Raw genomic sequence first — 24,556 nt, 5'->3', positions numbered from 1 at the left:
AAGAATATTAAAATATGGGTCTTTAAACTAATGAAAGCTATTCAATGTACCCATTGAGCATAGGAATGGGGGAATATGTTGAAAGTAGTTGGAATTCTGGAACCTTAAAGCATTGGGCATAAATTGGTGAACATCAGTGATTTTTGTTGTCTTTTTCTTGCCCAGTGACACACAATTACGACCAGGCTCCTTCCTCTTTCTTGCCCTTGTGTGACTCTGCGCGTCCGTTTACTTTCTTCCTGATCTGTTTCAATGACCTAAACAGATCTTTTGCGGAGTTGGTGAGACCTACTTGCTCTACTGCCAATCGATGACCCTCGTAGGCTGTGTATGAAATATTTTCCGTCATCAGCTCGAAGAAGGATCCAACTCGAAGAAGGACGACTTCTGTCTCTGGAACTATATTCAGCAAACTGTTGGTGCCAACAAGGGCATCAAGGTGAAAACTTCCTTCTGTATACTGAAGCTAATACACTCACCTATCCCTTCTACTGGGAGTTCAAAGTTGAAACTGTTTCCAAATGATGTGAAATCTATTCTTCAGTGCCATTTTTAGAATTAAAGGTGATTGCCATTCAATAGCTTGAAGCTGAGGAATTCAATAAACTTCTTTTGGGCCGCTGTTGCTGAAAAGCTTTTTGGGCTAAATCATATCAGGAATAGTTATAAAAAGGGGCAGTGGGGATGGGATAAGAATCATTGCAGGGTTTGCCACGGTGGCCTTCTGAAATATATGAATGAAGAGTAAAGAAGACAGGATTTTTGGATAAATGTCCTGAATCGTCGAAGATAAGTTGCACTTTTGAGCTGCGTGAGAAGGCTGGAACCAGACGAGTTCTAGATTAGTGGTTACAGAGGCGAGGGGTGAAATATGTGAAACTTCAAATGCAGCCTGATTGACTCTGATTTCTGTATCTCAACAACAATGTAGGCGTTTTGGTAGTTCTCGAATTATAATGTTTATCGTCCAATTCTGAGTTTAGAGGATCCAAGAACAACACTATTGTTTTTCCGACTGTAGGTTCAGCTGCCAAATCCTGTAAACAAAAATGCAATTCTCTTATCCAAAACCCGAGATGGAAATTTTTATGCTTAGTACATCAGTTAAATTCAGTATGGTTGACATTTTATTGCTAATTAATTCTCCATTCTTGTGATTGGTTTTGTACAGGACAGAGGTTTAAGATCTCAATTAAAAATATAACGCGGCTAAACTTCAGATATTCAAATATAAATATGCAGGAATTGTCAAACATCTTGTTAAATGTTTCAAGCATTGTTTAATTTCACTGTGTTGGTTTCAGAGCTTGGTAGCTGAACTCTTCAAAGGAAAAATATGTGCCACCATCTCAGCTGTATCGAATTCAGCTAACAGATCCGGCATAGACTGCAGTTGGTAGTTTCATATAGAAGAAATGTATATAGAGATTTGAAATAGTCAGAAGAATAAGTATGACACCTGATCTTAATTCTCCCAGAGCCCAGGTTCTTTTTTTCCTTAAAGGAACAATGGACGTTAAATATTCAAATCATGGGCGTAAAAAAGGTGTGGCCAGAATTAGCGAGTCAGTTTGAGTTTCGAGTCTTAAAATCATGATAATTGTCAAGGCTTGATGCCATGACAAGCAAGTAGCCACTGAATCCATCTGGGTCTAAACCATTTGTTGAATGATGGACAGCAAAGATGGAATTGGGTTGCATCAAACTGGTAGGTGAAGGCAAATCTATTGTCAGGAAACTATGGGTTCAAAATCTTGGCAAACTGCTTCTTTGTGGAAAAAGAATTGATTATATTATTAAAAATACATTGAAGGTAAAAAGTGACTTCTGTATTTGAAGGTTGTTTTAAATATAGATGGGTCAGTAATTTGTCACTGGCTAGTGAATGCACCAAACCATGAACAAAGTGTGCCCATGATGAAATATTTTAAATTATTTTTAGATACTGATTAAATAAACTTTGCTCTGACTGGTGCGAAATGTTACCAAGGTACTCAAAGGGTTAAAATATAACCACAAATAACTGTGATTTAATTCTGCAGGTATGTAACAGAATTTGTAAACCTAGGCAATGTTTCAGCTCTTCGCACTTTCAGAGTATTGAGAGCTTTGAAAACTATTTCTGTAATTCCAGGTAAGAAGTCCATGATTGGTGTTAGGTGTTGAGTAGGCCCCGTGTACCTCCTAGTTGTTTTGTGTCTTGTCATTGTGTTTGTGTGTGACCTTCCCTTATTGCAGATATGTGACAGAGTTTGTGGACCTTGGCAATGTCTCAGCGTTGAGAACATTCAGAGTTCTCCGAGCTTTGAAAACTATTTCAGTCATTCCAGGTGAGAGCCAATTTAAACACTAAGGCTGACTTTTCCCTTTCTGGTACAAATACCTTTTAACACACTTGTTGCATGATAAACTCATCAGCTCACTTGCTTTATGGCGTATTGAAAACCATTATAATTTTGACCAGTTGTTTTCTTAAATTGAGTCTCTTGCTGCTTGATTTCACAGATGCACATGAATATTTTGTTAGGAAGAATCAAAGATTTTAACCTTTTATCCGATAATATGCGGATGGAACTCTGTTTTGTTTCAGCACCTTGAACTAAGTCTGGTAAAGCTGGTGTTTGCCACTCAGCGGCTCCAGTATCCCAACCATTCCAGATGTTGGAATTTAATTTGGCAGCAGAACCCCTCTGTTACATAGAATGCCAAATCTTACAATCTAGGTTCACATTGGGTGGGGGGGGGCGGGGGTGTGGAATGGACAGTTGGGCATGACACTAGAGTGCTTGGTTCCTATGGGGGGAGTCCTTGAGGAAAGGAGGGGGAAAATGTAACTCCTCCTAATAACTTTTTTTAAAACCCTAATATCTGAATGCAAGTACCTTCATTTGTTTTCTTTCCTCTCCCCCTGGGTCATATTTTCCTCTCCACATCGTGATTCAACAGCTAACAGGGTGAGAAGGTTGAATAAGTGAAAAGATCAGCTAAGAATGGGATTCAAGGCTGGCCTATTTCTATGCTGTATATCTTGTGAACCAAGTCCCAATCTGCAACAGTAATATCGTGATTGTAGTGGTTTTCATTCCCCACATTGGGGGGAGGGAGTAAAATTCCTTTCATCTATGTAGGGCATAACCAGGGATGGAACTTTTTAATCTGGGTTAGAATTGCAATGGAATTTGCATTGATACTGATAATAAAAGATCTCTCATCAATACCTGCGTTTCCCTTGCCTTCTGCACCACCACCACCACCACCACCCCCCCCCCCACCCCCCCAAAACAGTCAAACACACACCTTGGATTTTCTACACTGCTAGTACCTGCTTGATCACCATTAGAATGGTTTATAATGACTTCCTGTGATGAATAGCTACCGTTCATATTTTCCCTATAAAATTGCATTCACCTGCATGGCAGATATATCGATTAAAGCTTCCACACACACTTTCTATTAAATGTGGTAAGATGGCTTAAAATTGCTTTGACTTTGGCTTTCAGTTTTGAACAATATTGACAAAGTTTTCTGAGAGTTAATTTTTTTTGATTATAAAATTCTTGATTCAGCCTTGGCGTTTAAGAGATGCATGAGCTGTAAATGTAACTTGCTTGTGTTCCCTATGAAGCCATCCATTTGCTTCCTTATGTGATGCTTCTAGGGTTCTTTGCACTTTGAACTATTCTATTCTACCTCTGCCACACTTGAATTTTAATGCTTTTCTGTAGAGAGCAAATGTAACTATATTTTTTGTGTTATTGTAAACTTTCACAGAATTAACTGCTGTTAAGATCTTTGTGCAAAGTTTGCTTGAAATTTTTGACAATTGAACCAGCAAAATGCTTATTCCTGTGCCCAGTACAACATTATTTTAGCCTCTAATGATGCCATAATCTATTTAAATGTCTTGTGACCTTGAGGGGAGGAAAAAGAACTGCTTTGAATATAAAACTTTGAATATTTAAAAAAAAATGTAAGCATTCCTGCAAGTGTTGTTTATTTTTTAATAGGGATATTCTAACATCTCGATCTTCTCAATTATCTGCTAATCGTGAGTACAAGAAGGAACCGAATCAGGAGTAGGTAATTCAGCTCTGAGTCCGCGCCACAGTTCAGTGTGATCGTGGCTAAACTTTTACCTAAACACCATCTTCCTGCACTTTCCCATTCTGACGTTCTTCCTTTTAACATTTGAAAATCAATTGATCACAGCTCTGAACAAACTCGGTGACTGAGTCTCCTACAGCCCTCTGGGGTAGTGAATTTCAGACTTGCCATCCGTTAAGTGAAGTTTCTCCTCATTCTTGTCCTAAGTGGTCTGTCCCTTAGTTTAAGACTGACCCCCGGCTCTGTTGAACTCTCTCTCGATTTTGTGCATTTCAATGAGAACACAAACTGACTCGATAAGATAAATTATTTCTTTATTAGTCACATGTACATTGAAACACACCGTGAAATGCATCTTTTGTGTAGGGTGTTCTGGGGGCAGCCCGCAAGTGTCGCCACGCTTCCGGTGCCAATGTAGCGTGCCCACAACTTCCTAACCCGTACGTCTTTGGAACGTGGGAGGAAACCGGAGCACCCGGAGGAAACCCACGCGGTCACGGGGAGAACGTACAAGCTCCTCGCAGACAGCGGCCGGAATTGAACCCGGGTCGCTGGCGCTGTAATAGCGCCATGCTAGCCACTACACTACCGTGCCACCCTAGAGAGGAAGATGGTAACTGAAAGAAAGAAGTTGCATTCAGCACCTTACTGTCACATCTGGAGTTGAAGCTCTAAATGGGGTCAGGTTTTATAAGGCTAAGATATGATTTAACATAGTGGACTGGGAATAGCTTTTGGAAGTTGTCAGTTTCAAGGTGAGAGCTCAGAACAAGGACAAAGGAAAATGGGAGCTCCCAATTTTAAACACCCATGTGCATTGCAATATTTAGCAAAAAAAAAAGGGATGCTTATGATACGTTTGACGCTGGAGGAAGCTTGCTGGAGTAGAGAAGGTCCAGGGTGAAGTTAAAGGAAATTGGGAAGACTAGAAGGTGGGCAGAAGGTATCAGGAGGTCAAATTCAAGAAAAGAAGTTCGATTAAATACAAGAAGGGAAAGAGGTTTGAAAAGGGAAAAAGCGGGTCCTATTTGGATCAGAATAGCAAGACAGAATATAGAGATGTGTAAAGTTCAAATGAATTCTGTCTTTACAGAACGGGGGGTGTGTTTTATAGATGTTGAGGAAGGATGTGAAGTGTTGGAAATAATAAAGGGAAGACATTAAGGGGACTGGCATCTTTAAAAGTGGGTAAATTGCCAGGCCCAAACCAAATGTATCCCAGGCTCTTCAAAGAAGTGGAGACTGAAATGGTGCAGGCTCTGACTATCAATTTTCAATACCCTATGGTTATAGATGTAGCCCAGTGTTAGGGAGGGGGCGGAGGGAATTGATGGACGGTATAATTCGGAGAACTTGAAGAAAGAAAGGATGGTCAACGTGGATTTCTTGATGTTATAGTATGCCTAACTGAATTGATTTTTTTTTGGGTTTGGAAAGGTAAGTGTTGATGAGGGTAAACCTTTGTATTTTGCATCGATCAAGGTGAAAGCACATGGAACCAAGAGAAAGTGGGGTTGGACTTAAAAACCGGCTCAGTGATAGAAAGCGAATGGGAATTTTAGTGGCTGGAGGGGTTCTGCAATTTTAGGCCCCTTTTTCTGATTGGTGTATAAAATGATTTGGACTAAAATGTATGTGCCTCATTTAAGAGGCTCGCAGACAAAATCAAAATTGCCAGTGTGATTGACAACGAGAAATTTAAGTTCTAGGGGAGAGGTGGATATTGATGGACTGAAGGTATACAAAATCATGAGGGGCATAGAGTGAGTGGTGGTTTTTTTTCCCCAGGGTTGGGGAATTGAAAACTAGAGGACATAGTTTTAAGGTTAGAGGTGGAGGGTTTAATAAGAACCTGAGTGGCGACCTTTTTACCCAGCTTGTGGTAGGTATATGGAACCAGCTGCCAGAGGAAGTGGTTGAAGCAGGTACAGTAGATGCCTGGCCACATACTCCTTAAATGTATGTGGATGACAAGAGTTTAGAGGGATATGGACCAAGTGCTGGGATGTACATCTTGGTTGGTATGGGCCAAAGAGTCTTTTTCCATACTATACAGCTCTGACTGGTTAGATGGGCATAAAACTAGTAAATGGAATTCAGTTTGGATAAGTATTGAGGATGCACGTTAAATGGCAAGAGGAGCAGATGGATTTTTAGATGCAGGTCCACAAACTCCTGAAGGAAGGTGGTTCTGAAGACTTATGGCATGCTTTTATTTGCAGAGGCAAAGAATACAAAAGGAAGGGGGGAAATGCTCGCACTGTATAAAAGCTAGAGGACATTGTGCAATTCTGTTTTTGATACTGCAGGGAGGATGTGATGACATTAGAGTGAGTGGAGGTTTACGAGGATGTTGTCGGGGCTTAAACATTACGGCCCTGAGGGAAGAGTGTCTAGTCTGGCACTGTTCTCTCTGTCCGAAGGAGGAGAGAGATATTTAAGGTGTCTCAAATTATGAGAAACTTCGAAAGGGGGAACAAAGGACTTGCCTCCTGTAGAAGGGAGAGGTCAGTAACTGAGGAGTATAAGTTTAAGTCAATTGGCAGAAGTATTAGGAATGAGTTGAGAAAAATAATTTCTCTCAACGTGTGGTGGGATCTGGAACTCGCTGCCTTAAAGGGTGGTGGAGGAAGAACCCCTGACCTGGATGAACACCTGATGAGCCAAAACTTGCAGGGCTATGGACTGGGAGCTGGAAAGTGGGTTCATCTGGTCCATTTTTTTTTAACTGGCATGGCTTGGATGGATTAAATGGCTGCCTTATGTGCTATAAATTTCTGATTCTATGAATCACTTTTGAAATACAGCTAGCATCATTACATGGGTGAACAGAGCAGACAAAGGTCCCATAAACAACAAGTAAGGTAGATGAGCTGTTGATCTATTATTTTTCTTGTTCGTCAAGAGAAATGTCCAGAGGACTAGGAAAACTCCTTGCTCTTCCAGCGCAAATTTACCAGGGAAAATGGGGCTTTGATTTAACATGTTATCTGTTAGATAACACCTTCAACAATGTGGCACTTCCTCAGTAAAGTTTTAGTGCACATTATGCTCAAATCTCTAGACTGGGACTTCAGTCAGTGTTCTTCTGACTCTATGGTGAGAATGCTCCCAACTGGGTGAAGCGTGGGTTTAAAGGAGGTGATTAAATTATTCTTCATGTGTTTCTTGCATTTGCTAATTGTGGTGCTCGAGTTCTGATTGTACAACTCAAGCAGCACGGCATTGCACAATGGTGTGTCTTTATTACCAGTGATGAGTGTAGGGACATAAAGAACAAAACTGAATAAAGAGGAAAAGATAATGAGTTGTTTGCTTAATTTGAATCGGAGGAAAGGACAGGGAAGGGTTGGTGAGAGGAAGTTTCGATCAGGCCAAGGCAGAAAAGTTTACCAGCTGTAAAGTGATGCATTGATTCTGGGGTTTGCCAGAATTGCCCTCTACCTGGGAGTGCAGGCAGTCATTGACTGCATTTGTATGCCAATATGTTCTCCCTTTAACTTGGATCATTTCATCAACTTTAACACGTAGGTCGTTGTAGGTTATCAGAAGAATTTCCTAATTGTGCATTCAAACGTGCAAGTTAGAAGCAAGAGATCACTTGTCGAGCCTGCTCCATTTATAAGACTGTGGTTGATCGAATTGCAACCTCAGCTCTGCATTCCCTTCTTCCTGTATCTGACTTTGTACCCCTTTATCAAGTATCTATCTACCTCTGCCTTGAACAGTCCGAGGAGGGTGGGGAAAGATGCCTCATCTCCTGTCTTAAATGGCCAATCTTTTCAATAAATAATTCTGTTAGCTCTGCTAATGCCACATTTCCAGGAAATGCACATGGCTCCTTCATCCTGAGGGAATCTGCATTGCCGGACAGTTTCTGTTTCCTGTGGGATGGATTTGGGTAGATGAGGGCTCCCCTCTGCTTCTGTGGCTGGTACAGATTAGTACAGATATGAGAACCATGCAGTTGCCAGAATAGAAGTGCAGAGCGATTATGTGTATCTTAAAGGCGAGATTCTCTTGTCTGCATTAGTCTTGCGGTGTGATTCAGTTCAAGAAGTCAATGTGAATCCTCTACAGTGTCCTCCACAATCTTGCAAACAGAAGACGACAACCAGTGTTGGAAGAGGAGCAGTAAGGAGACCCGGAGCCCAAGCTCCACGAGCCATACCTCGAGAAGGTGTCCAACGTGGCATATCCCTGTTCGGCATCGTCCTATCTCCGACTGAGTGCAGGAGGCAGCCGTGGCCCATATGGGATACAAGGTGCCCCTTGATAGAGAGACACTTCTTGTAATGAGCCTGCAAACCTATAGTGCCCAGCCAAGTAACCCTTTCTAACACTTAGCCTGGCCCTGTTGGGAACTGAGCAGGCTACTTTCCGTGTATGTATGTTTCTGATCGTAAACCACCCTAATGCTGTTCCAAACATCTTTTTGACCAAGTTTATGAATAGAGGTATTGAGGTCTGCTGCTTTGCTACCCTTGCATTGTGTACCAGTACATAAAAACCCTGTAAATTTAGTGAGTTATGTTACTTTTCATCATTGTATACCAAATCGCAACACTAGGGCAAGGGTGTCGTGGAGAGTGGGGGTTTCTGTTTTGGAGTAACATTTTACCGGAGGGTACTTCAGCCTGCTCTTCCATATGCACTTCCTGTTCTGACCCATTTTCCTGGGTCAGATCTCATCGACATGTGATCGATAGGTTCCCGGCAAGATTCCTACCCTCACTGAGGAATCTGTCAGTGTGAGCAAAGAATCTTTGGGAATCCAGTGCAGATCTGCACCTGAATACTCTTGTTGCTTTCTGCTGGTGGCTGTCTGAGTCCAATAAATGCGACAGGACACGGACCCCAATGAGATATTTCGTCAAACCTGACTTCAAATTTTTATGAAAGTCTGGTCCCTTGGACCCTTCACTAATGCCTGGGAAATGAACTCTTCACGTGGATGTGAGTAACTGCAAAACTCTCCAGTCAACTTGTGTGTTCAACTGCCAGCCAAGTAGCATTATTGAGGAAAAGCTGTAGTTACCAGTATCAATATTGTAGTCATAGCATAAATATAGAACAGTACAGCACCAGACAGGCCATTCGGCCCATGATGTTGAGCCAATCTTGATGCCAATTTGTACTAAGTGTCCTCCTGTGTACCATCCGTGTCCCTCCGTTCCCTTCATATTCATGTGTCTGTCTAAAAGCCTCTTAAACTCCACCAAACTACCTGCTTCCACTACTACCCCTGGTAACCCATTCCAGGCACCTTCCCCTCTTTGCGTTTACATATTTAATTAAAAAAAAACTTGCTCCTCACATCGCCTTTAAACTCTTACCCCCACCCCCAAAATACAGTACTAGTCTGTCTTGTATCCCTGAATCATAAGGACAGACTGACTTTGGCATCTGTTGCTGGTTCAATTGTTTCCTTAATATTATTGAAATGTCAATGAGATGGCTAATTTATGTTAAGTGAAGGAATGATACTTTAATATTTTCATTCATACCTGGACCAAATTGTTGATCAATTCCATTAAATCAAATTGTGAAATAATAGTTGATTCACAACTGCTTCAATTGCTTTAATTCTCAATGTCTTTGAGAAAGCTCTATTGTTCTGTAATCTCTTTGGCATCTACATCTCTTCAATAGAAACACCAGGCTTGCTGATTTATTACATTCAAGTTTTAAACATACAGGAGTCGTATGTGGCAGAGGGAGATGGATATCATTATGTTGCAACACAGAACAGTTTATTAATGTTTTGTTGTTGCTTCTGCTTCCAATTATGTCCCTTTTACTTGTGATTTAGTTGACTAATATAATGAATAAATTATTTGGTGAAATTGTCGCAGATCAAATTCTTTAAAGATGCCTTCAATTAGGTATGCACAACATGTTCTCGCCACTGAATAAAGTGACTCAATCTGTCAGTAAGAGTGCTGGAGGGACTTGATTATTTAATTTCCTGAATGTGCTGCCAAGAATATTCATTTGTGTTGTTGTTGAGATCAAAATGAGCATTTCATTTCCATTCACAGGAAATACTTTTCACAGGAAATAAATCATAGTGGATGTTGTATGAAAGCCTTGTAGGAAAGCTTGTTCCAGATTACCCTCTTCACCATTTCTAACAGAGGTGTTTAAATCTGTTGATTTGGTCTGAGCTCATGAATCATTCCTACAATAACATCAAATGTAATTTTGATCCGCAAATCTTTCCCTCCTAAATAGTGAAAAGTAGTTTAGTGCCAATAAAAACAGATTAAACGTGCTGTAAAATGTTCATTCCTTTTTTCTGCTATGCTTTTCAAGTTATTTTTCAGGGACCTCTTAACTAATTTCTCTAAGCTTAAATTTTGCTTTCAACAAATGCTGCTGGTGACTTTAACAGAGGTTTTATTGCATACTTCGGTTTTTGATCTGCTTTATTTTAAATCCTGAATATAAAGGCCAGAGCTGTATTAAATATTTGACCGTGAACATGCTTAATGTGGAAGGGGATGCGATGTATAATGTAGACCCTGGCCAAAGCCTGATAGGCGACCAGAGAAGTTAACTCTTCGATTGTGAGGGTTGGGTTAACATCTTTGGTGTTCTCTGGATTTAATGCATGCATTTGAACAGAGATGTGAGCAAACTATGAAAATATCAGCAATGCAAAATTGACCTTCCTTGTGAAACTTAATGTTTCAGGGTTCTTGAGTGCTGAACAACTTTGCTGCAAGTTTTATTAGTAGCAGTGCATTAAAATGTCTTTAACGCCTCATTGGCCAGTAAGTAAATGCACAGATGAGAGATTCCAGCGCAGTTCCCCTTTTTTTTCTTGAGTTGGTTGATTTTCAGTTGACTTCAGCACCCCTGGATAGGACGGGAAACTAAATCGGCTTGGGTTCTTGCTGCTCAGTAACTCCTGATAGCAAATGACCTGTCTGATGACTACACGAAGATGGTGATGGGGTTGCTGTGACCTTCTCTGGTCTAAGTGCCCGTTGTCACTTGCAGTCCAGTCTCTCGTGGAGAAAGATCAACTCTGAGGTACCAAAGGGCAGTCTTCAAAAGAGCAGATGAGTTTTTTTTTGTCATAAATAGAGGAAAAATTCTGATTTTGGTTTTACTTTGTGTGCCATCAAAGCCCAGTCTTGCTTACACTTGTCTGATGTCTACACACTTAAAAACTTAACAAGGAAGGAGGAGATCTTGCACAATGTGGACTTGGATAGTTAGTGTGTGCTTAGAGGAACAATGATTTTAACAGTGTTGATAAAACAGAGTACGAGAACCTTGCAATGGATGAAGAAGTTTAAGTACTCGTTAAACGTCACAATTGGATACCAACAAGTAATTAATCTAATAATCACAGTCAGATTATTCCCCAATACGTCTTGCCGTATTGCATAAGCTATCTATAATTGCATTCTGGCAGGTCAATTGGCTGTAATTCATAGTCTGCTTGCCGTTGTCCACTCATTGTGGAAATATTAAGATCAGTCCATGTTGAACATTGACTAACATGGATGAACTAAAATAAGCATACTTGACCAATTATTTCATTTCAACTTCAATATTGTTGTTAATTATTTTTTATCAACCAATTTGAAAGCGTTTTAACTTTTGATGCAGTGTAATTTGAGTTTTGAATTGATATTTTGTGTGGTAAATGGGTTCTTTTGGGACAACTGAGCTGTTGTAAAGGTGTAACATCGTTCAAGAATAGAGAACTTGTATGTTCCCAATCCAGTTTGCTCTAAAGGACAACCTCTACGTAATGTTTTATAGATGAATCCTTTGATCTTCAGGGTGGGAAACCTTAGTACAGGGGAACAGAACTCTTGATCTCAGTTACCTTTCTATTCCGAGGCCAAATATGCGACAATTAGACACAAAGGTGTTACTACTATGCATCAATGGTCTATTTAAGTCTCGCCTTAGAAAAGCACTCTGCTGTTGTGACACTTGTGTACAAAATGAGCCCTTGGCTATCAGATTCAGTGTAACATAGACATCCATTCAAGGTACATGGAATGGTTCACAGTTCAATCTATATAATGCCTGTAGCTTTGTCCCTTCATAGTGGGAGAAATTGGTGACACAGTTTCAGTGTCCCATGATTTGCTGATGTGAAATCTTTGGTTATTGCAAAATTAGGGCAGAATTGCACTGTGGTCTATTCTCCTAAAGAATTGGATGTAAAGTCCCTCAAAAGATCCTCTGTCTTGAGGACAAATGTTGCATTTGCCTTGCTGTGAACTGTTAATGTTATTGCAAGCTGTGTCAGTAAGTTTAAACCAAAATCAGTTGTTAATTACCATTAAAATGTCTCTGCCATAAGCTTTTTCAACAACCCTTTTTAGTTTTGAGTTCAAGCATTATTAAATCCATTGACATGATTTGCACAACATTGCTTGCTTTTTGCATGGATTATTTGTGGAATGCTACTTTTGTTTCTTATGAGGGAGAATGATTAATGTTCATTAAGAGTACACCTTTAATGTTCTACTACTTTCTGCAGGTTTGAAGACCATTGTGGGTGCTCTAATCCAGTCTGTAAAGAAACTTTCTGATGTAATGATCTTGACTGTATTTTGCCTGAGTGTTTTTGCCCTTATTGGACTCCAGTTGTTCATGGGCAATTTAAGGCAAAAATGTGTTATTTGGCCACCCAATCCAACACATCTTCATGCCACAGATGAAAATGGAACAAGTCTTTTTGACTTTCATGAGTACATTATGAATGAAAGTAAGCATTTTATGGTTTTAATGTACATCTTTGATTTAAGTGAGAGTAACACTTTCAAAGGCTCGGATGGTTTAATGGTACAAATGATTACAATTGTCTTATGAGGATAGGTTGAGCGAGCTAGGGCTTTTCTCTTTGGAGAGGAGGAGGATGAGAGGTGACTTAATAGAGGTGTACAAGAGGCATAGATCGAGTGGACAGTCAGACTTTCTCCCAGGGTGACAATGGCTAACACGAGGGGACATGATTTTAAGGTGATTGGAGGAAGGTATAAGGGGGATGTCAGGGGTAAGTTTTTTTTTACACAGTGGTGGGTGCGTGGAACACACTGCCGGCGGAGGTTGTGGGGGCAGATACATTAGAGACATTTAAGAGACTCTTAGATAGACACATGAATGATAGAGAAATGGAGGGCTCTGTGGGAGGGAAGGGTCAGATAGATCTCAGCAGAATAAAATTTTGGCAGAACATTGTGGGCCAAAGGGCCTGTACTGTGCTGTAATGTTCTGTTCTATGATTATTGATAACTTTGGCGTAAACAACCAGCCTGTTCGTGTATCATTGTGTAGCACCACAGAATGAATGGTCTGTGCTGTGCTGAAGATTTCTCAGTTTGAGTGCTTAATTTCAGATGGTTCTTTAAAATCACAATTTTAAACAAGAGAAAGATACCAGGCCCAAGAAGTCGACCCTTATTAAAAAGGCCCAGTTTCTCTTGAAGCCATTTTCCTTTGACTCTCCTGTTAAATTATTCTGCAGTTATTGCCCCTTAGTTGAAAAGATTTTGCCCAAGTTTCCATCGTTGTTGCTCCACGTTTAATTGTGTGACAGTTATTTGTGAATGTCCTCCGTTCACTTTCAAGCTGATCGAGGTGGTTTAAGAATATTAATGAGTAATCTGATTTAGTATTGACTCCAAGACACCGGAATGGATAATTAGGATAATCTTTGGATGGCTATAAGCCCCTTTGCAAGAAATGAGCCTAACTGTATGGTTCAAGGAACTTGGATTGGTTCACAATTAAATCTTTAAAATGCCCATGGTTTCGTCCCTTCATTACGGGGAAGATGGGTGATGCTTTTTGAGTGTACCATGATTGTTTTTAATGCACGAACAGGGGCTTTGCTTTGTTATTGGGAGGGAATCAATTCCCTGGAGTATTTCACAAGCTGTCAGGTACTGGGAATGGGCCAGAGAATGATTGTAGGAATCCCAAATGATCATTCCATTGCCAAACAAGTTGCGACCTATGAATAACTGATAGGTGATACTGCACTAAGGAATGGCTAAACTGCTTAATAACCATTTGCATAAAAACTTCAGTTAACTAACAAAAGTGTTCTGGGGGCAGCCCGCAAGTGTCGCCACCCTTCCGGCGCCAATATAGCATGCCCACAAGTTCCTAACCTGTACACCTTTGGAATGTGGGAGGAAACCCGTGCACCCGGAGGAAACCCACGCAGACACAGGGAGAGCGTATAAACTCCTTACAGACTGTGCCCAGAATTGAACTCGGGTCGCTGGCACTGTAATAGTGTCACGCTAACCGCTACACTATCGTGCCTGTGGATCTGTTGGTTTCAACCCAAGGTTATTAAAATGAATAGACGAAGTTGCAGATACCTAGCTACAATCTTCCAAGTACCCTTGATTCATGAATTGTCCCCTTAGATTGGGGAGAGCTGTCATTGCCATTCCTGACTGAAGAATTGAGGATGGTATCAGGAGCCTACAAACCTATCAGACTATTTGTTGAAAATCTCATTAGTTGTCGTGTGACTGAGCACCGAGCCGAATATGAACTGACCGCAGGGTAAACTGGCGAGGATTTGGGAAGAGCAAGTCCTGTCTAACATGAATGTATGGAGGTCACTAATATGGTTGATAAGGCAGGTGCTCTTGTTAATTATCAAAGCTTCCACGAGAATTTAAGAAGGTTCCGTTAAAGACACTTGGCAAAGATGAAAGCAGAGGAACCCACTTGTGCAGAATTATTCAGGAAGTAGAAGATGGTGGTTAGGGTCTGGAAGACATGATAAGCGTCATCTTTTGGGGATCTTTAGTGAGATTCAACTTATGACTCTTTAAAACAAATAGAACACCCTATATTCAGATTTACCAATGATGCTGTTGGGTTATACTTTGTAATTGGTGTCTACTAGATCGTAAAGTTTTAAAATGACATTGATGGAATTGGCAAACCAGCAGAGTTCAACATTATCTAATCATAATTTGATGCTGCTTCATTCTCTCTACTCACCTTGCATTTATAAACGGCACTTTCTAAATAATGTGAACTGCAGAGATGGAGACTTTGGGGCTGAAGTACAGAAATCATTTTTAAAAACATGGACAGTTATAAAATAATTGTAATTATTGATAGACTATTAATTATTTCGGGTGGGGGGAGGCTGAATATCAGAGGGGTAGATGCTGTTCTCGTTTGAAAGATCTCCAGTTCGACTCCTGCTGGAGTAGTGTTCAGTTATGTGCATTGCACCTTTTGGAAGGAGAAACTGGTTTTGAAAAGGTGCAGTATAGATCTTAGCAGGGCAGGTTGAATAGACCAAGCTGGTATTCCATTGAGTGTGGAAGATAAAGTGATCTGATGGAGTTGCTTAAGGGAATTAAGTTAGAACATAGAACGTTACAGCACAGGAGCAGGCCCTTTGGCTCATGATGTCTGTGCTGACCATGATTCCATCTGCCTGTACATGGTCTATATCCCTCCATTCCTGCCTGTTCATCTGTCTGTCTAAATGCCTCTTAAACCTTGCTATCGTAACTGCTTCCACCACCTCCCCGGCAGCCTGTTCCAGGTACCTGACACTCTATGTACAAAAAAAAAAGAAAAAAGGCCTCAAATTTCACTTTTAAATGCCTCCCCCCCCCCCCCTTGCCATATCAACTCATCCATTTTGCTAGTGACAACCTCGTAAGAAAAAACGAACAGATTTGTCAACATTATTTCCCTTTCATTAATCCTTGTTGAATCTGCCCAATCTTATAATTTTCCAAGTGACCTGCTACCACTTCCTTAATAATGGATTTCAGCAGTTCTCCTGCTACTGACGTTGGGCTAATTCGTCAATAGTTCCCTGTTTTTCCTCTCTCCCTCCTTTAAAGAGTCGGAGTACTTTTGACTAACAGCCCAGGAATCGTCACAACGTCCATGTCGTTTTGATCAGCTTTTTTGAAATGTGAGCATTGTTGCATTTCACTGACGGGGAAAAAAAGACATTAACTTGCAATTTTTGCATGGCACATTAGTCAGGAACGATGAGGAAACCTCCTTTTGAGTGCATTTTTTTGGCAGCAGAGTTAAATCAATATACCATCCGACAAAGTGAAGACATTCTGGCCACCTTGAATGTAGGTGATGACAGTCTGATGTGCTCGCTAAACCAAGTAGAACATGATGCATGCTTTAACAATATTTTTCACAGGCAGCAAGAAAATGAGATGCCTATATGAGAAGTGTGAATTTGATAATGAGCATCCGGAATATTTTGATCTATTCTTTTAATAAGCAGGGAATGTAAACAGACTCTCAGGAAGACCAGTATTACAGCCCCAAGCGATGCATTGGTAGTCTGCGTTCTTTTGGGTATCTACCAATTTTACTATTGCACCATCATTGCAGGAATAATAAGGTTGCATCTTCAAATGAGATGACAGACATGATGGCAGATCTGCTTCAGATCGAGCAATAACAATTCAGTCATAGTCATACAATATGACTCGGTGCCAATGCAGATTCATGTTGCCGATTTGGAGCGATTTTGGACCCTAGTGCAGTGAACTTCCAGGTGGCTCTGTATCCCATTAGAAATCCAAACACCCTGCATCCACAACTTCAAAGATCTTGACTAAATTTCTCAGCGTTATTTCCCATCCATGAAATTACGTTGACGCTTTCTAATCGTATTGATTTTCTAAGGGTCCTGTTACTCTTTCCAAAATAAAAATGCATTTCAACATTTTCCCAACAAAAGAGAATTCTCCCCTCCTGCACCCTGCTCCTTTCTTGACCAATGGTTTCCCAATCCACTGCAACCTTCTCACATTCTCGACCGATGCAGCCACTACCCCTGTAGTAATTTCACTTAAACCCAAGAAAGTGGGTCAGTTCTGAATGGCTGACGACTCCCCACCCCCCCCCCCCCCCCTATTTTCTGACACCGAGCCCTGAGTTGAGATGCCCCAGCCAAGGGAAGTATCAACTTTGCCTCCTCCCCTGTTTAAACCCATAACAAGTTTTTTTTTGTAGCTTCAGTGAGCTTGCTTCTTCTTCTTCTAAAACTCAAGTGAACAGACTGCTTAATCTCTTCTTGCATGCTACCCCTCCTGGAATTGATCGGGTGAAACCTTGCTGCTCTCCCTCCCTTCCTTCCTTGGCTAGGAAGGCCAGACCAATGTACGATGATCAAGATGTAGTCTCACTGGGGCTTGGTGTTATTTGCAGCAACATGTCATGACTCGACTCTATTCTCTTGCAATAAAGGCTGACGTACAACTTGCTTTCTAAGTTGCTTTCTCTACCTGCATGCTAACTTTCAGTGATTTGTGTGTGATGACACTCGGGCCTCTTTAAACACTGAACACTCTCCAATTTCTTACCATTTAACAACACGTTATTTTTTTTCTACCTAGTTGGATAACCTCACATTTCTTCACATTATATTCCAACTTCTACTTCTTTGCCCATTCACTTAGCCTGCCTGTATCCTTCTGAAGCATTTCTGCACCCTCCTCACGATCCATGTTGCCCACCTAGCTTTCGGCAAAGTTGGGTATACTTCACTTGACCCCCACGTCCAAACCATTGATGGAGGCTGTGAACAGCAGGGGCCCTGACACTAACCCCTGTGGAGCTCCACTGGTCAAGGTCTCCCAACCCACAAGCCACCTGTTTTTTCCTATTTTTGTCTTTTAACTGAATCTATTGCCCCAATTCAATGCGCTCGAATCTTGTTTAATAATCACATGCTGGATACCTCATTGAAAACTTTCTGAAAATCCAAAAACGCCACATCAGCTCTTTTGCTCTTGCCTATTCAGTTTGCTGTAGCCTCAAAAGACTCGTTGAACATTATTTCCTTTACACATTGGTTCTGCCTAATCTCATTATTTTCCAAGTGCCCTGTGACCATTCTCTTAATTGCGACATTTTCCTTCCTTCCTGATGTTGGAGGACCAACTGGGCTGTCGTTCAACACGCACAAAATGCTGGAGGAACTCAGCAGGTCAGGCAGCGTCCACGGAGGGAAAGAAACAGTCGACGTTTCGGGTTGAGACCCTTCGTCAGGACTTGTTTTCTCCCTCCGTCCTTAAATTGTGGGCTTTCATTTGCTACCTTCCAATTTGTGAGAACCATTCGAGAATCTATGACATTGGGGGAGATGACAACCAGTCTCACTATCTCCATTGCCATTTCCTTCAAAACCCAAGGATGCAGGTCATCCACACTGGAGAGCTGTTGCCTGTTAATCTCCATTTCTTTTCTTCAATTAATAATTTCCTCGTGCACTTCACTCGCTCTGGAACCTGTAGTATCCGCTATTTCTGATAGATTCTGAGATTAGACAGCTCTTTTACATTCTGTCCTTAACACAGTAAAAAGCTGCATTGGCTATTTTTGTGGTCCTAGGAGCTATTATGTTCTGTTAAGATGTTTTGTTCCTTTTCTGCATTTGTCTTTTGGATCCCATTTAGTTTCTGAGCAGACAGATACAAGATAAGATATCTTCATTAGTCACATGTGCATCGAAACACACAGTGAAACGCACCTTTTGTGTAGAGTGTTCTGGGGGCAGCCCGCAAGTGTCGCCACGCTTCCGGCGCCGACGTTGCATGCCCACAACTTCCTAACCCGTACGTCTTTGGAATGTGGGAGGAAACCGGAGAACCTGGAGGAAACCCACGCAGACACAGGGAGAACGTACAAACTGCTTACAGACAGCGGCCGGAATTGAACCCGGCTCACTGGCGCTGTAATAGCGTTACGCTGTCTGCTACAAGACCTCCTATGAATTCCCATAGGACCTAGTCCTCTAGCAACTAATGCCACAAGTGGCAAAAAAATGAGCACTAGCAAGTGATTCTTTTATGTAGCTTTGAAAAGCTGGTTTTGGAGTAGTTTTTATTTTTGGCCACTTATCCTATTAGAACATGGCATAACAATTTGGATATCTTGGAGGGAGAACATACAAAACTGAGTGCAATGTTCCTTGGTTTTAGTAGAACTCTTAAATTCTTTAATTTTCGAAATCTGATTGTGACCATGTCTAGCACTTTTGTTTTAACAACTTTGAAATAGTATTGTTGAAGAAAAAATAATTTTACTTTTTGTAAATTATTATAAATTAATTAAAACTCTTCTTATTTGCAGCAAATTTCTACATGCTGGCAGGATTACCTGACGCTTTGCTTTGTGGAAATGGCTCAGATGCTGGGTGAGTTTTATATTCTGTATGCCCTTTTAATTGTTCTGCTCTGCCCTGTTTCTGAATAAATGATGTCCGTCAACGATACTTAAAATCCTATTCAGCTGTCGGATGTAGCAATGAATCAGAGAGGCCAGAAGGACCAAAATTTGATCTCTTGACTTTGCTGAACAACTGATTTCAGTTGGGGTACTATTGGGCTATTGCAGTTGCTTCATATCACACTGAGAGGTAGTAAATCAGCTAGGGTGTCTCTTTTAAATTGTCTGGTGTCAGAAAGTCTGTGGAAGTAGAGTGCTGATAAAATCACTTATTTCCATGCTCTCTCGTTCTCCCACTCGAATGGCCACTTGGATCAAGTACCGTTAATCTGTCTGTGTCTATCTAAGTGCATTTTAGCACATTAATGCCTCCAGGATTGGGAAAATAAGGGAAATAAGCAGAAAACCTGACACAAAAGATTAAGGAAAAATTAAACCACCATTTCCTCTCTGAAATATGGCGAGAATGACTTGATATTTGGGTTGTCTGTTTATAAAAATAATTAACATAAAATTTCAATTTGTTGCTTATAACTTGAAGTCTTGATGAAAGTTAACTTTGTTTCATTTGATTATTATTTTGTGAGCAAGACCGTACAGCCTGTTATTTGAAGTTCTTAATTGAATCCAAAAGTTTAAAATGTAAAACTAACCATTGATCACATACTGATTTTCTTTCTTTCTGCAATTTCTTCTCTTGCACTTGGCCTAGGTTTATCTCTTTAATGAAGCACAGCCACAACTTTCATTATATTTGAAGTGGAGGATTATGGAAGCTCTGTTTGGTATATAACTGTCTATGCACTGTTGGATCAGAACATTAAGTTCAGCTCGCATTTTAGCATTACCAGCTCATAATTTTGACTGCAAGAGTATGAAATGTTAAACCAAGGTTCTGACTGTCCTTATGGTTATGGTCAACATTTGAAGGTCCTGTAATGTGGTTCAAGGAAGAGCAGAAATTTGCCCTAGCAACCATTTCTCTCTCAACTGACACAATAAAAAAAAAATCAAACTCCTTATGGTTTGTATCATTGTTTATAAATGGCAGCCACATAATGGCTATGACAACTTTTCACCAACAGCAATCCCACACTGCCTTTGAAAAGCAAAACCTGTTGCTTTGTTGTTCTGGTACAATAGCTAAACATTGCTGCTACTTAAAATGGGTGAAGACCTAAGTTTCATCTGAAGTGATGATGAAAAGTACTTGTCCACAGTTAGCACCTAATTTTTCCCTTAACATTTTTTTTTAAACTATTGGCCTTGATTTGTCTTTCTGTACCCAATTCCAAGTAGCTGTTTATAAGAACTTTTGGCATTGCAGCTGTAGATATGTCTGCAAACTCTACAATGAATCTCTAATCGTGAAGATTCAAGTCCCTGTTTTGTTCTATTTCGTTCAGGAGATTTTTGTTTAGACTGACATTGAGGAAGGAACAAATATGTGCCATCTTTCTGATGAGATATTAAACCAAAACCTCATTGGCACCCTTGAGTATAATGCATTGGGTCCCCTGGGGGAAAAGACAACAAATACATCTCCTAAAATATGAAAATTGATTGGAGCCATGTGCACCTATGTTGATTTAAACATGCGAAACTGGAAGCTGTTTAGCTCCTTTTACAACCTCAAGATGTCCCAGAATGTGTTGCAGCCAATCCTGGACTGTTTGGACGTAAACATAGGGTAGCATGACACCCAATTGGGCAGCACTGCGGTGCAGCGGGTAGTGCTGCTGCCCTGCAGCGCCAGAGACCCGGGTTCGATCCTGACCTCCAGTGCTGTCTGTGTGGAGTTTGCACGGTTCTCCCTGTGACTGTTGCACTCAGTGGCTACATCATCTCATCCTATTGCAGACATTCCCTTTTGTTGTATCCGTCGCCCTCCCCTTACCTTCTCTGCTACTTAGACAAATCTACTTTCTCCCGCTCTCAGCTCTGAAGGCTTCTTGACCTAAAATGTTAACTGTTTCTCTTTTCACAGATGGCGCCTGTCCTGCTGAGTTTTTCCAGCACTTTCGGTTTTTATTCCCTGTGCCCATATGGGTTTCCGCCCAGGTCCCAAACACGCACAGGTTAATTGGCTACTGTAAATAGTCCCAAGTGTAGGTGAATGGTAGAATTGTTGGGAATGTCAGAGGGGATCGGCTTTGGGGAAAATTAATAGGGAAACGGGATTGCTTTGAGATTATGGGCCAAACGTTATCCTTCTATACCGTATGGAAATAATTTGTGCAAAGAAAGATCCATAAACAGCAGTGTGATAATCCGCTCATGATAGCGGGTAAATGAATGCAATCGGTGGGGAGAGCTTCCCTGCTCATCTTCAAAGTAGTGCTGTGGGATCTATTGCATTATACCCAGGGATACCAATGGGGCTTTGGTGTAAAGTATCATCAGAAAGCATTTCCAAGTGCAGCACTCGCTCAGTATCGCATTGGAGTGTCAGCTTGGATTGCGCTCAAACCTCTCGAATACACTGAGCCCACAGCCTCCACCCTGGGATGCTTACTGTTTGTTGTATGCATTAATGGTTTAGAGGACTACGAATGTCAGAGGTATGGTCATCGGGTTTGAAGACAACACAAAAGTTGGTGTTTAATGGTGAGGATAGACATGGGCTACAGGGTGATATGGGTCAGTTTGTAAGGTGGGCAGAGCAATGGCAGATGGAATTTAATCCTGGTAAGTGCGAGGTGCTGCTCTTTGGGAGGACTAATAAGGGTGGGACCTACATGATGAATGGTAGGGCCCCAGGGAGTCGAGAAGAGGAGGGACATTGGTGTGCGAGTCCAAGGATCACTGAAGGCGGCAGCACAGGTAGATAAGGTGGTGAAGAAGGCATGTGGCAAACATACAGAGCAGGAGTGCCTGGTGCAACGTGAAAACATGTTTAGACTTGGAGTACTGTGTACACTTCTGGTAACCATACTATGGGAAGGATGTGATTCTGCCAGAAAGGGTGTAGAAGATATTCAGCAGGATGTTGATTGGAATGGAGTGCTTAGCTTGAGAAGAGACTGGATTGGTGGTTTGCTCTCCTTGATGCAAAGGAGATTGGGGGTGGGGTGGGGAGAGGGAAGAAACATGATACAGATGTGCAGAGCGTAGATGGTAGGAAACTTTTGCTCTTTTAATTTTAGTTACCTCTGGTATGGGGGTAGGTTTAGGGCAAGAGGTTCAAGAGGAAAACCAAGGAAGGTTTTCACCCAGAGGATTGGGGGGGGGGGGGGGGGGGGGGGGGGGGGGGGTGGGGCTGGAATCTGGAAAGCACTGCTTGAGGGGGCGGTGGAGGCTGGAACTGTCACGATATTGAAGAGGTACCTGGATAAGCACTTGAATCAAGGTTGAGAAGACTATGGACTAAGTGCTGGTAAATGGGATTAGTATACATGGGTACTTGATGGTCAGCATGGAATTAGTGGGCTGAAGGGCATGTTTCTGTTTTGTATGATTCTGACCTCCTGACTTGGGCACGATTGCTGCAGATGAGAGTTCTCATGTGGCTAGAATCTGCACTGATCTTAGTTGCAACTGAGGTGATGTTTTTGCATGCAATCTCTTCGCATTGAGCAAAAACGTTAAACGTAGCTAACACTTGTAATGCACAACCTCGTGTAGCTTTAGCTATCCCGCAACACTGTTTGTTCCGTGTGATCTGTGGTCCATCCATTGAGATAAACGAGTATTTCTGTTCGTGATCTGTCGACATCTGTTAGTATCTATTAAAGATGCATTTCTGTTGCTTAACACCAGATGTTTGTACTTGGCCAAACTTGGTTCAGATAGTAACATTTGAATTTCTGAGGAATAACAACTGTTAGAATATTTATGCTGATATTTCCAGTCCAATATTGTGAGATGCATGTAGAATATTATTTCCCATGTTGTTTGATCCAATTTTACCACAAGGTAGCTGTTGAATCTCATTTGGTACGGACCCAATGGGTTGAATGCTCACCATCTTGTCCTGTAATAATTCTATCATTCTAAATATTAATTGAGTTGCTTTGTGATGAAATGTTTGAACCCATAACTTTGGCTATTATAAGGTCAGCTACTTTGAATCTAGCTGAACTGGTTTCTGGGTCACTCACTGAAGTAAATGAGTAAATCTAATGGCCCAGATTTTGTGGGGGAAAGTGCTTGCAGTTCCATTGGGAAATGCTGGTAGGTCCAGAGTGCGTGCGCAAATGTGGAAGTCTCGAACCACCCGAGAGCTCTTCACCTGTGGGTCCATGACTGCATTTTGACATTGGGACTCCTTGAAGAATCCAGTGATGGAGCTGCAGCAATTCCTACGTTGTGCTGGGGAACTTGCTCAACCAGCCAACGTGAGGAATTCGCCTCCGTTGATTTGGCACAGTGATGTCGCACTTCATGCCACTCCCTCACAGCTCCAGTGAACCGGGTTCGATCCTGACCTCTGTGTGGAGTTTGCACGTTCTCCCTGTGACTGTGTGGGTTCCCCCCCCCCCCACCCCCCAGAGTGCTCTGGTTTCCTCCCACATCCCAAAGACGTGCAGGTCGGTGGGTTATTTGGCTGCCGTAAATTGCCCCTCGTGTAGGTGAGTTAGGGCATTCATGGCTGTAGGCGAGGAATGAGTTAGTGGGATTGCTCAGAGAGCCAATATGGGTGTAATGGGCCAAACACCATCCTTTCGCATTGAAAGAGAAATCTAATTTGAGTGGCATAAACCAGCTTCAAGGAATGATAGAGAAATGGAGGGCTATGTGGGAGGGAAGGGTTAGCTAGATCTTAGAGCAGGATAAAATGTCGGCACGACATCGTGGGCCGAAGGGCCTGTACTGTGCTGTAGTGGTCTATGTAATGATGTATTTAGTTTGTTTTAATTGTTTGAATTTATTGAAGTATCTTTTGCATTAACTTTTTTAATATTCAGGCAAAATTTTAATAATTTTAGGATGTCTTTGCTTGTCTCCCAATATCAGCAGTGTTTGCTCTTTAAATAGCTTGCTGAGCTACGGATGAGGCCAGCTGGCTATTAGTTTTTTTCTGTTCTGCTGCTTGCTCTCCCACACCGTGCAAATGTAATGGGATTTAAGCGCAAGATCCCTGCTGTAATGCAGGAACTTGCCAGTGCTGTTCTTGTGGGTTTGAGCAATTTCTTACCGAGAGATTTGGGAAAAGGGTAAGTGGGACTGAAACTTAGGAGTGCGCTGCAGGACGTGAACCAATGTAACAAATGAACTCCTGGAA

General features: G+C 41.5%; 1 protein-coding gene across 8 annotated transcripts in view; it reads left to right on the top strand.

Annotated features, from left to right (window-relative positions):
• Window positions 1-24,556, top strand: part of LOC127567034 (sodium channel protein type 8 subunit alpha-like) — a 208,713-nt gene that overhangs the window by 59,982 nt on the left and 124,175 nt on the right. For 6 of the 8 annotated variants that reach the window (XM_052009671.1, XM_052009666.1, XM_052009670.1 and 3 more), the window contains 3 exons: window positions 2,239-2,330; window positions 12,617-12,844; window positions 19,237-19,300. In XM_052009671.1, coding sequence (XP_051865631.1) covers window positions 2,239-2,330; window positions 12,617-12,844; window positions 19,237-19,300 — 384 coding nt within the window. Of the gene's footprint in view, window positions 1-2,042; window positions 2,135-2,238; window positions 2,331-12,616; window positions 12,845-19,236; window positions 19,301-24,556 lie in introns of all 8 variants that reach the window. The other 2 variants (XM_052009675.1, XM_052009667.1) reach the window with 1 other exon arrangement.

The sequence above is a fragment of the Pristis pectinata genome, chromosome X (assembly GCF_009764475.1).
Source record: "Pristis pectinata isolate sPriPec2 chromosome X, sPriPec2.1.pri, whole genome shotgun sequence".
NCBI classification, from domain to species: Eukaryota; Metazoa; Chordata; class Chondrichthyes; order Rhinopristiformes; family Pristidae; genus Pristis; species Pristis pectinata.
The sequence above is the reverse complement of the archived record's forward strand: the minus strand, read 5'-3'. Positions and strand labels throughout refer to the sequence as shown.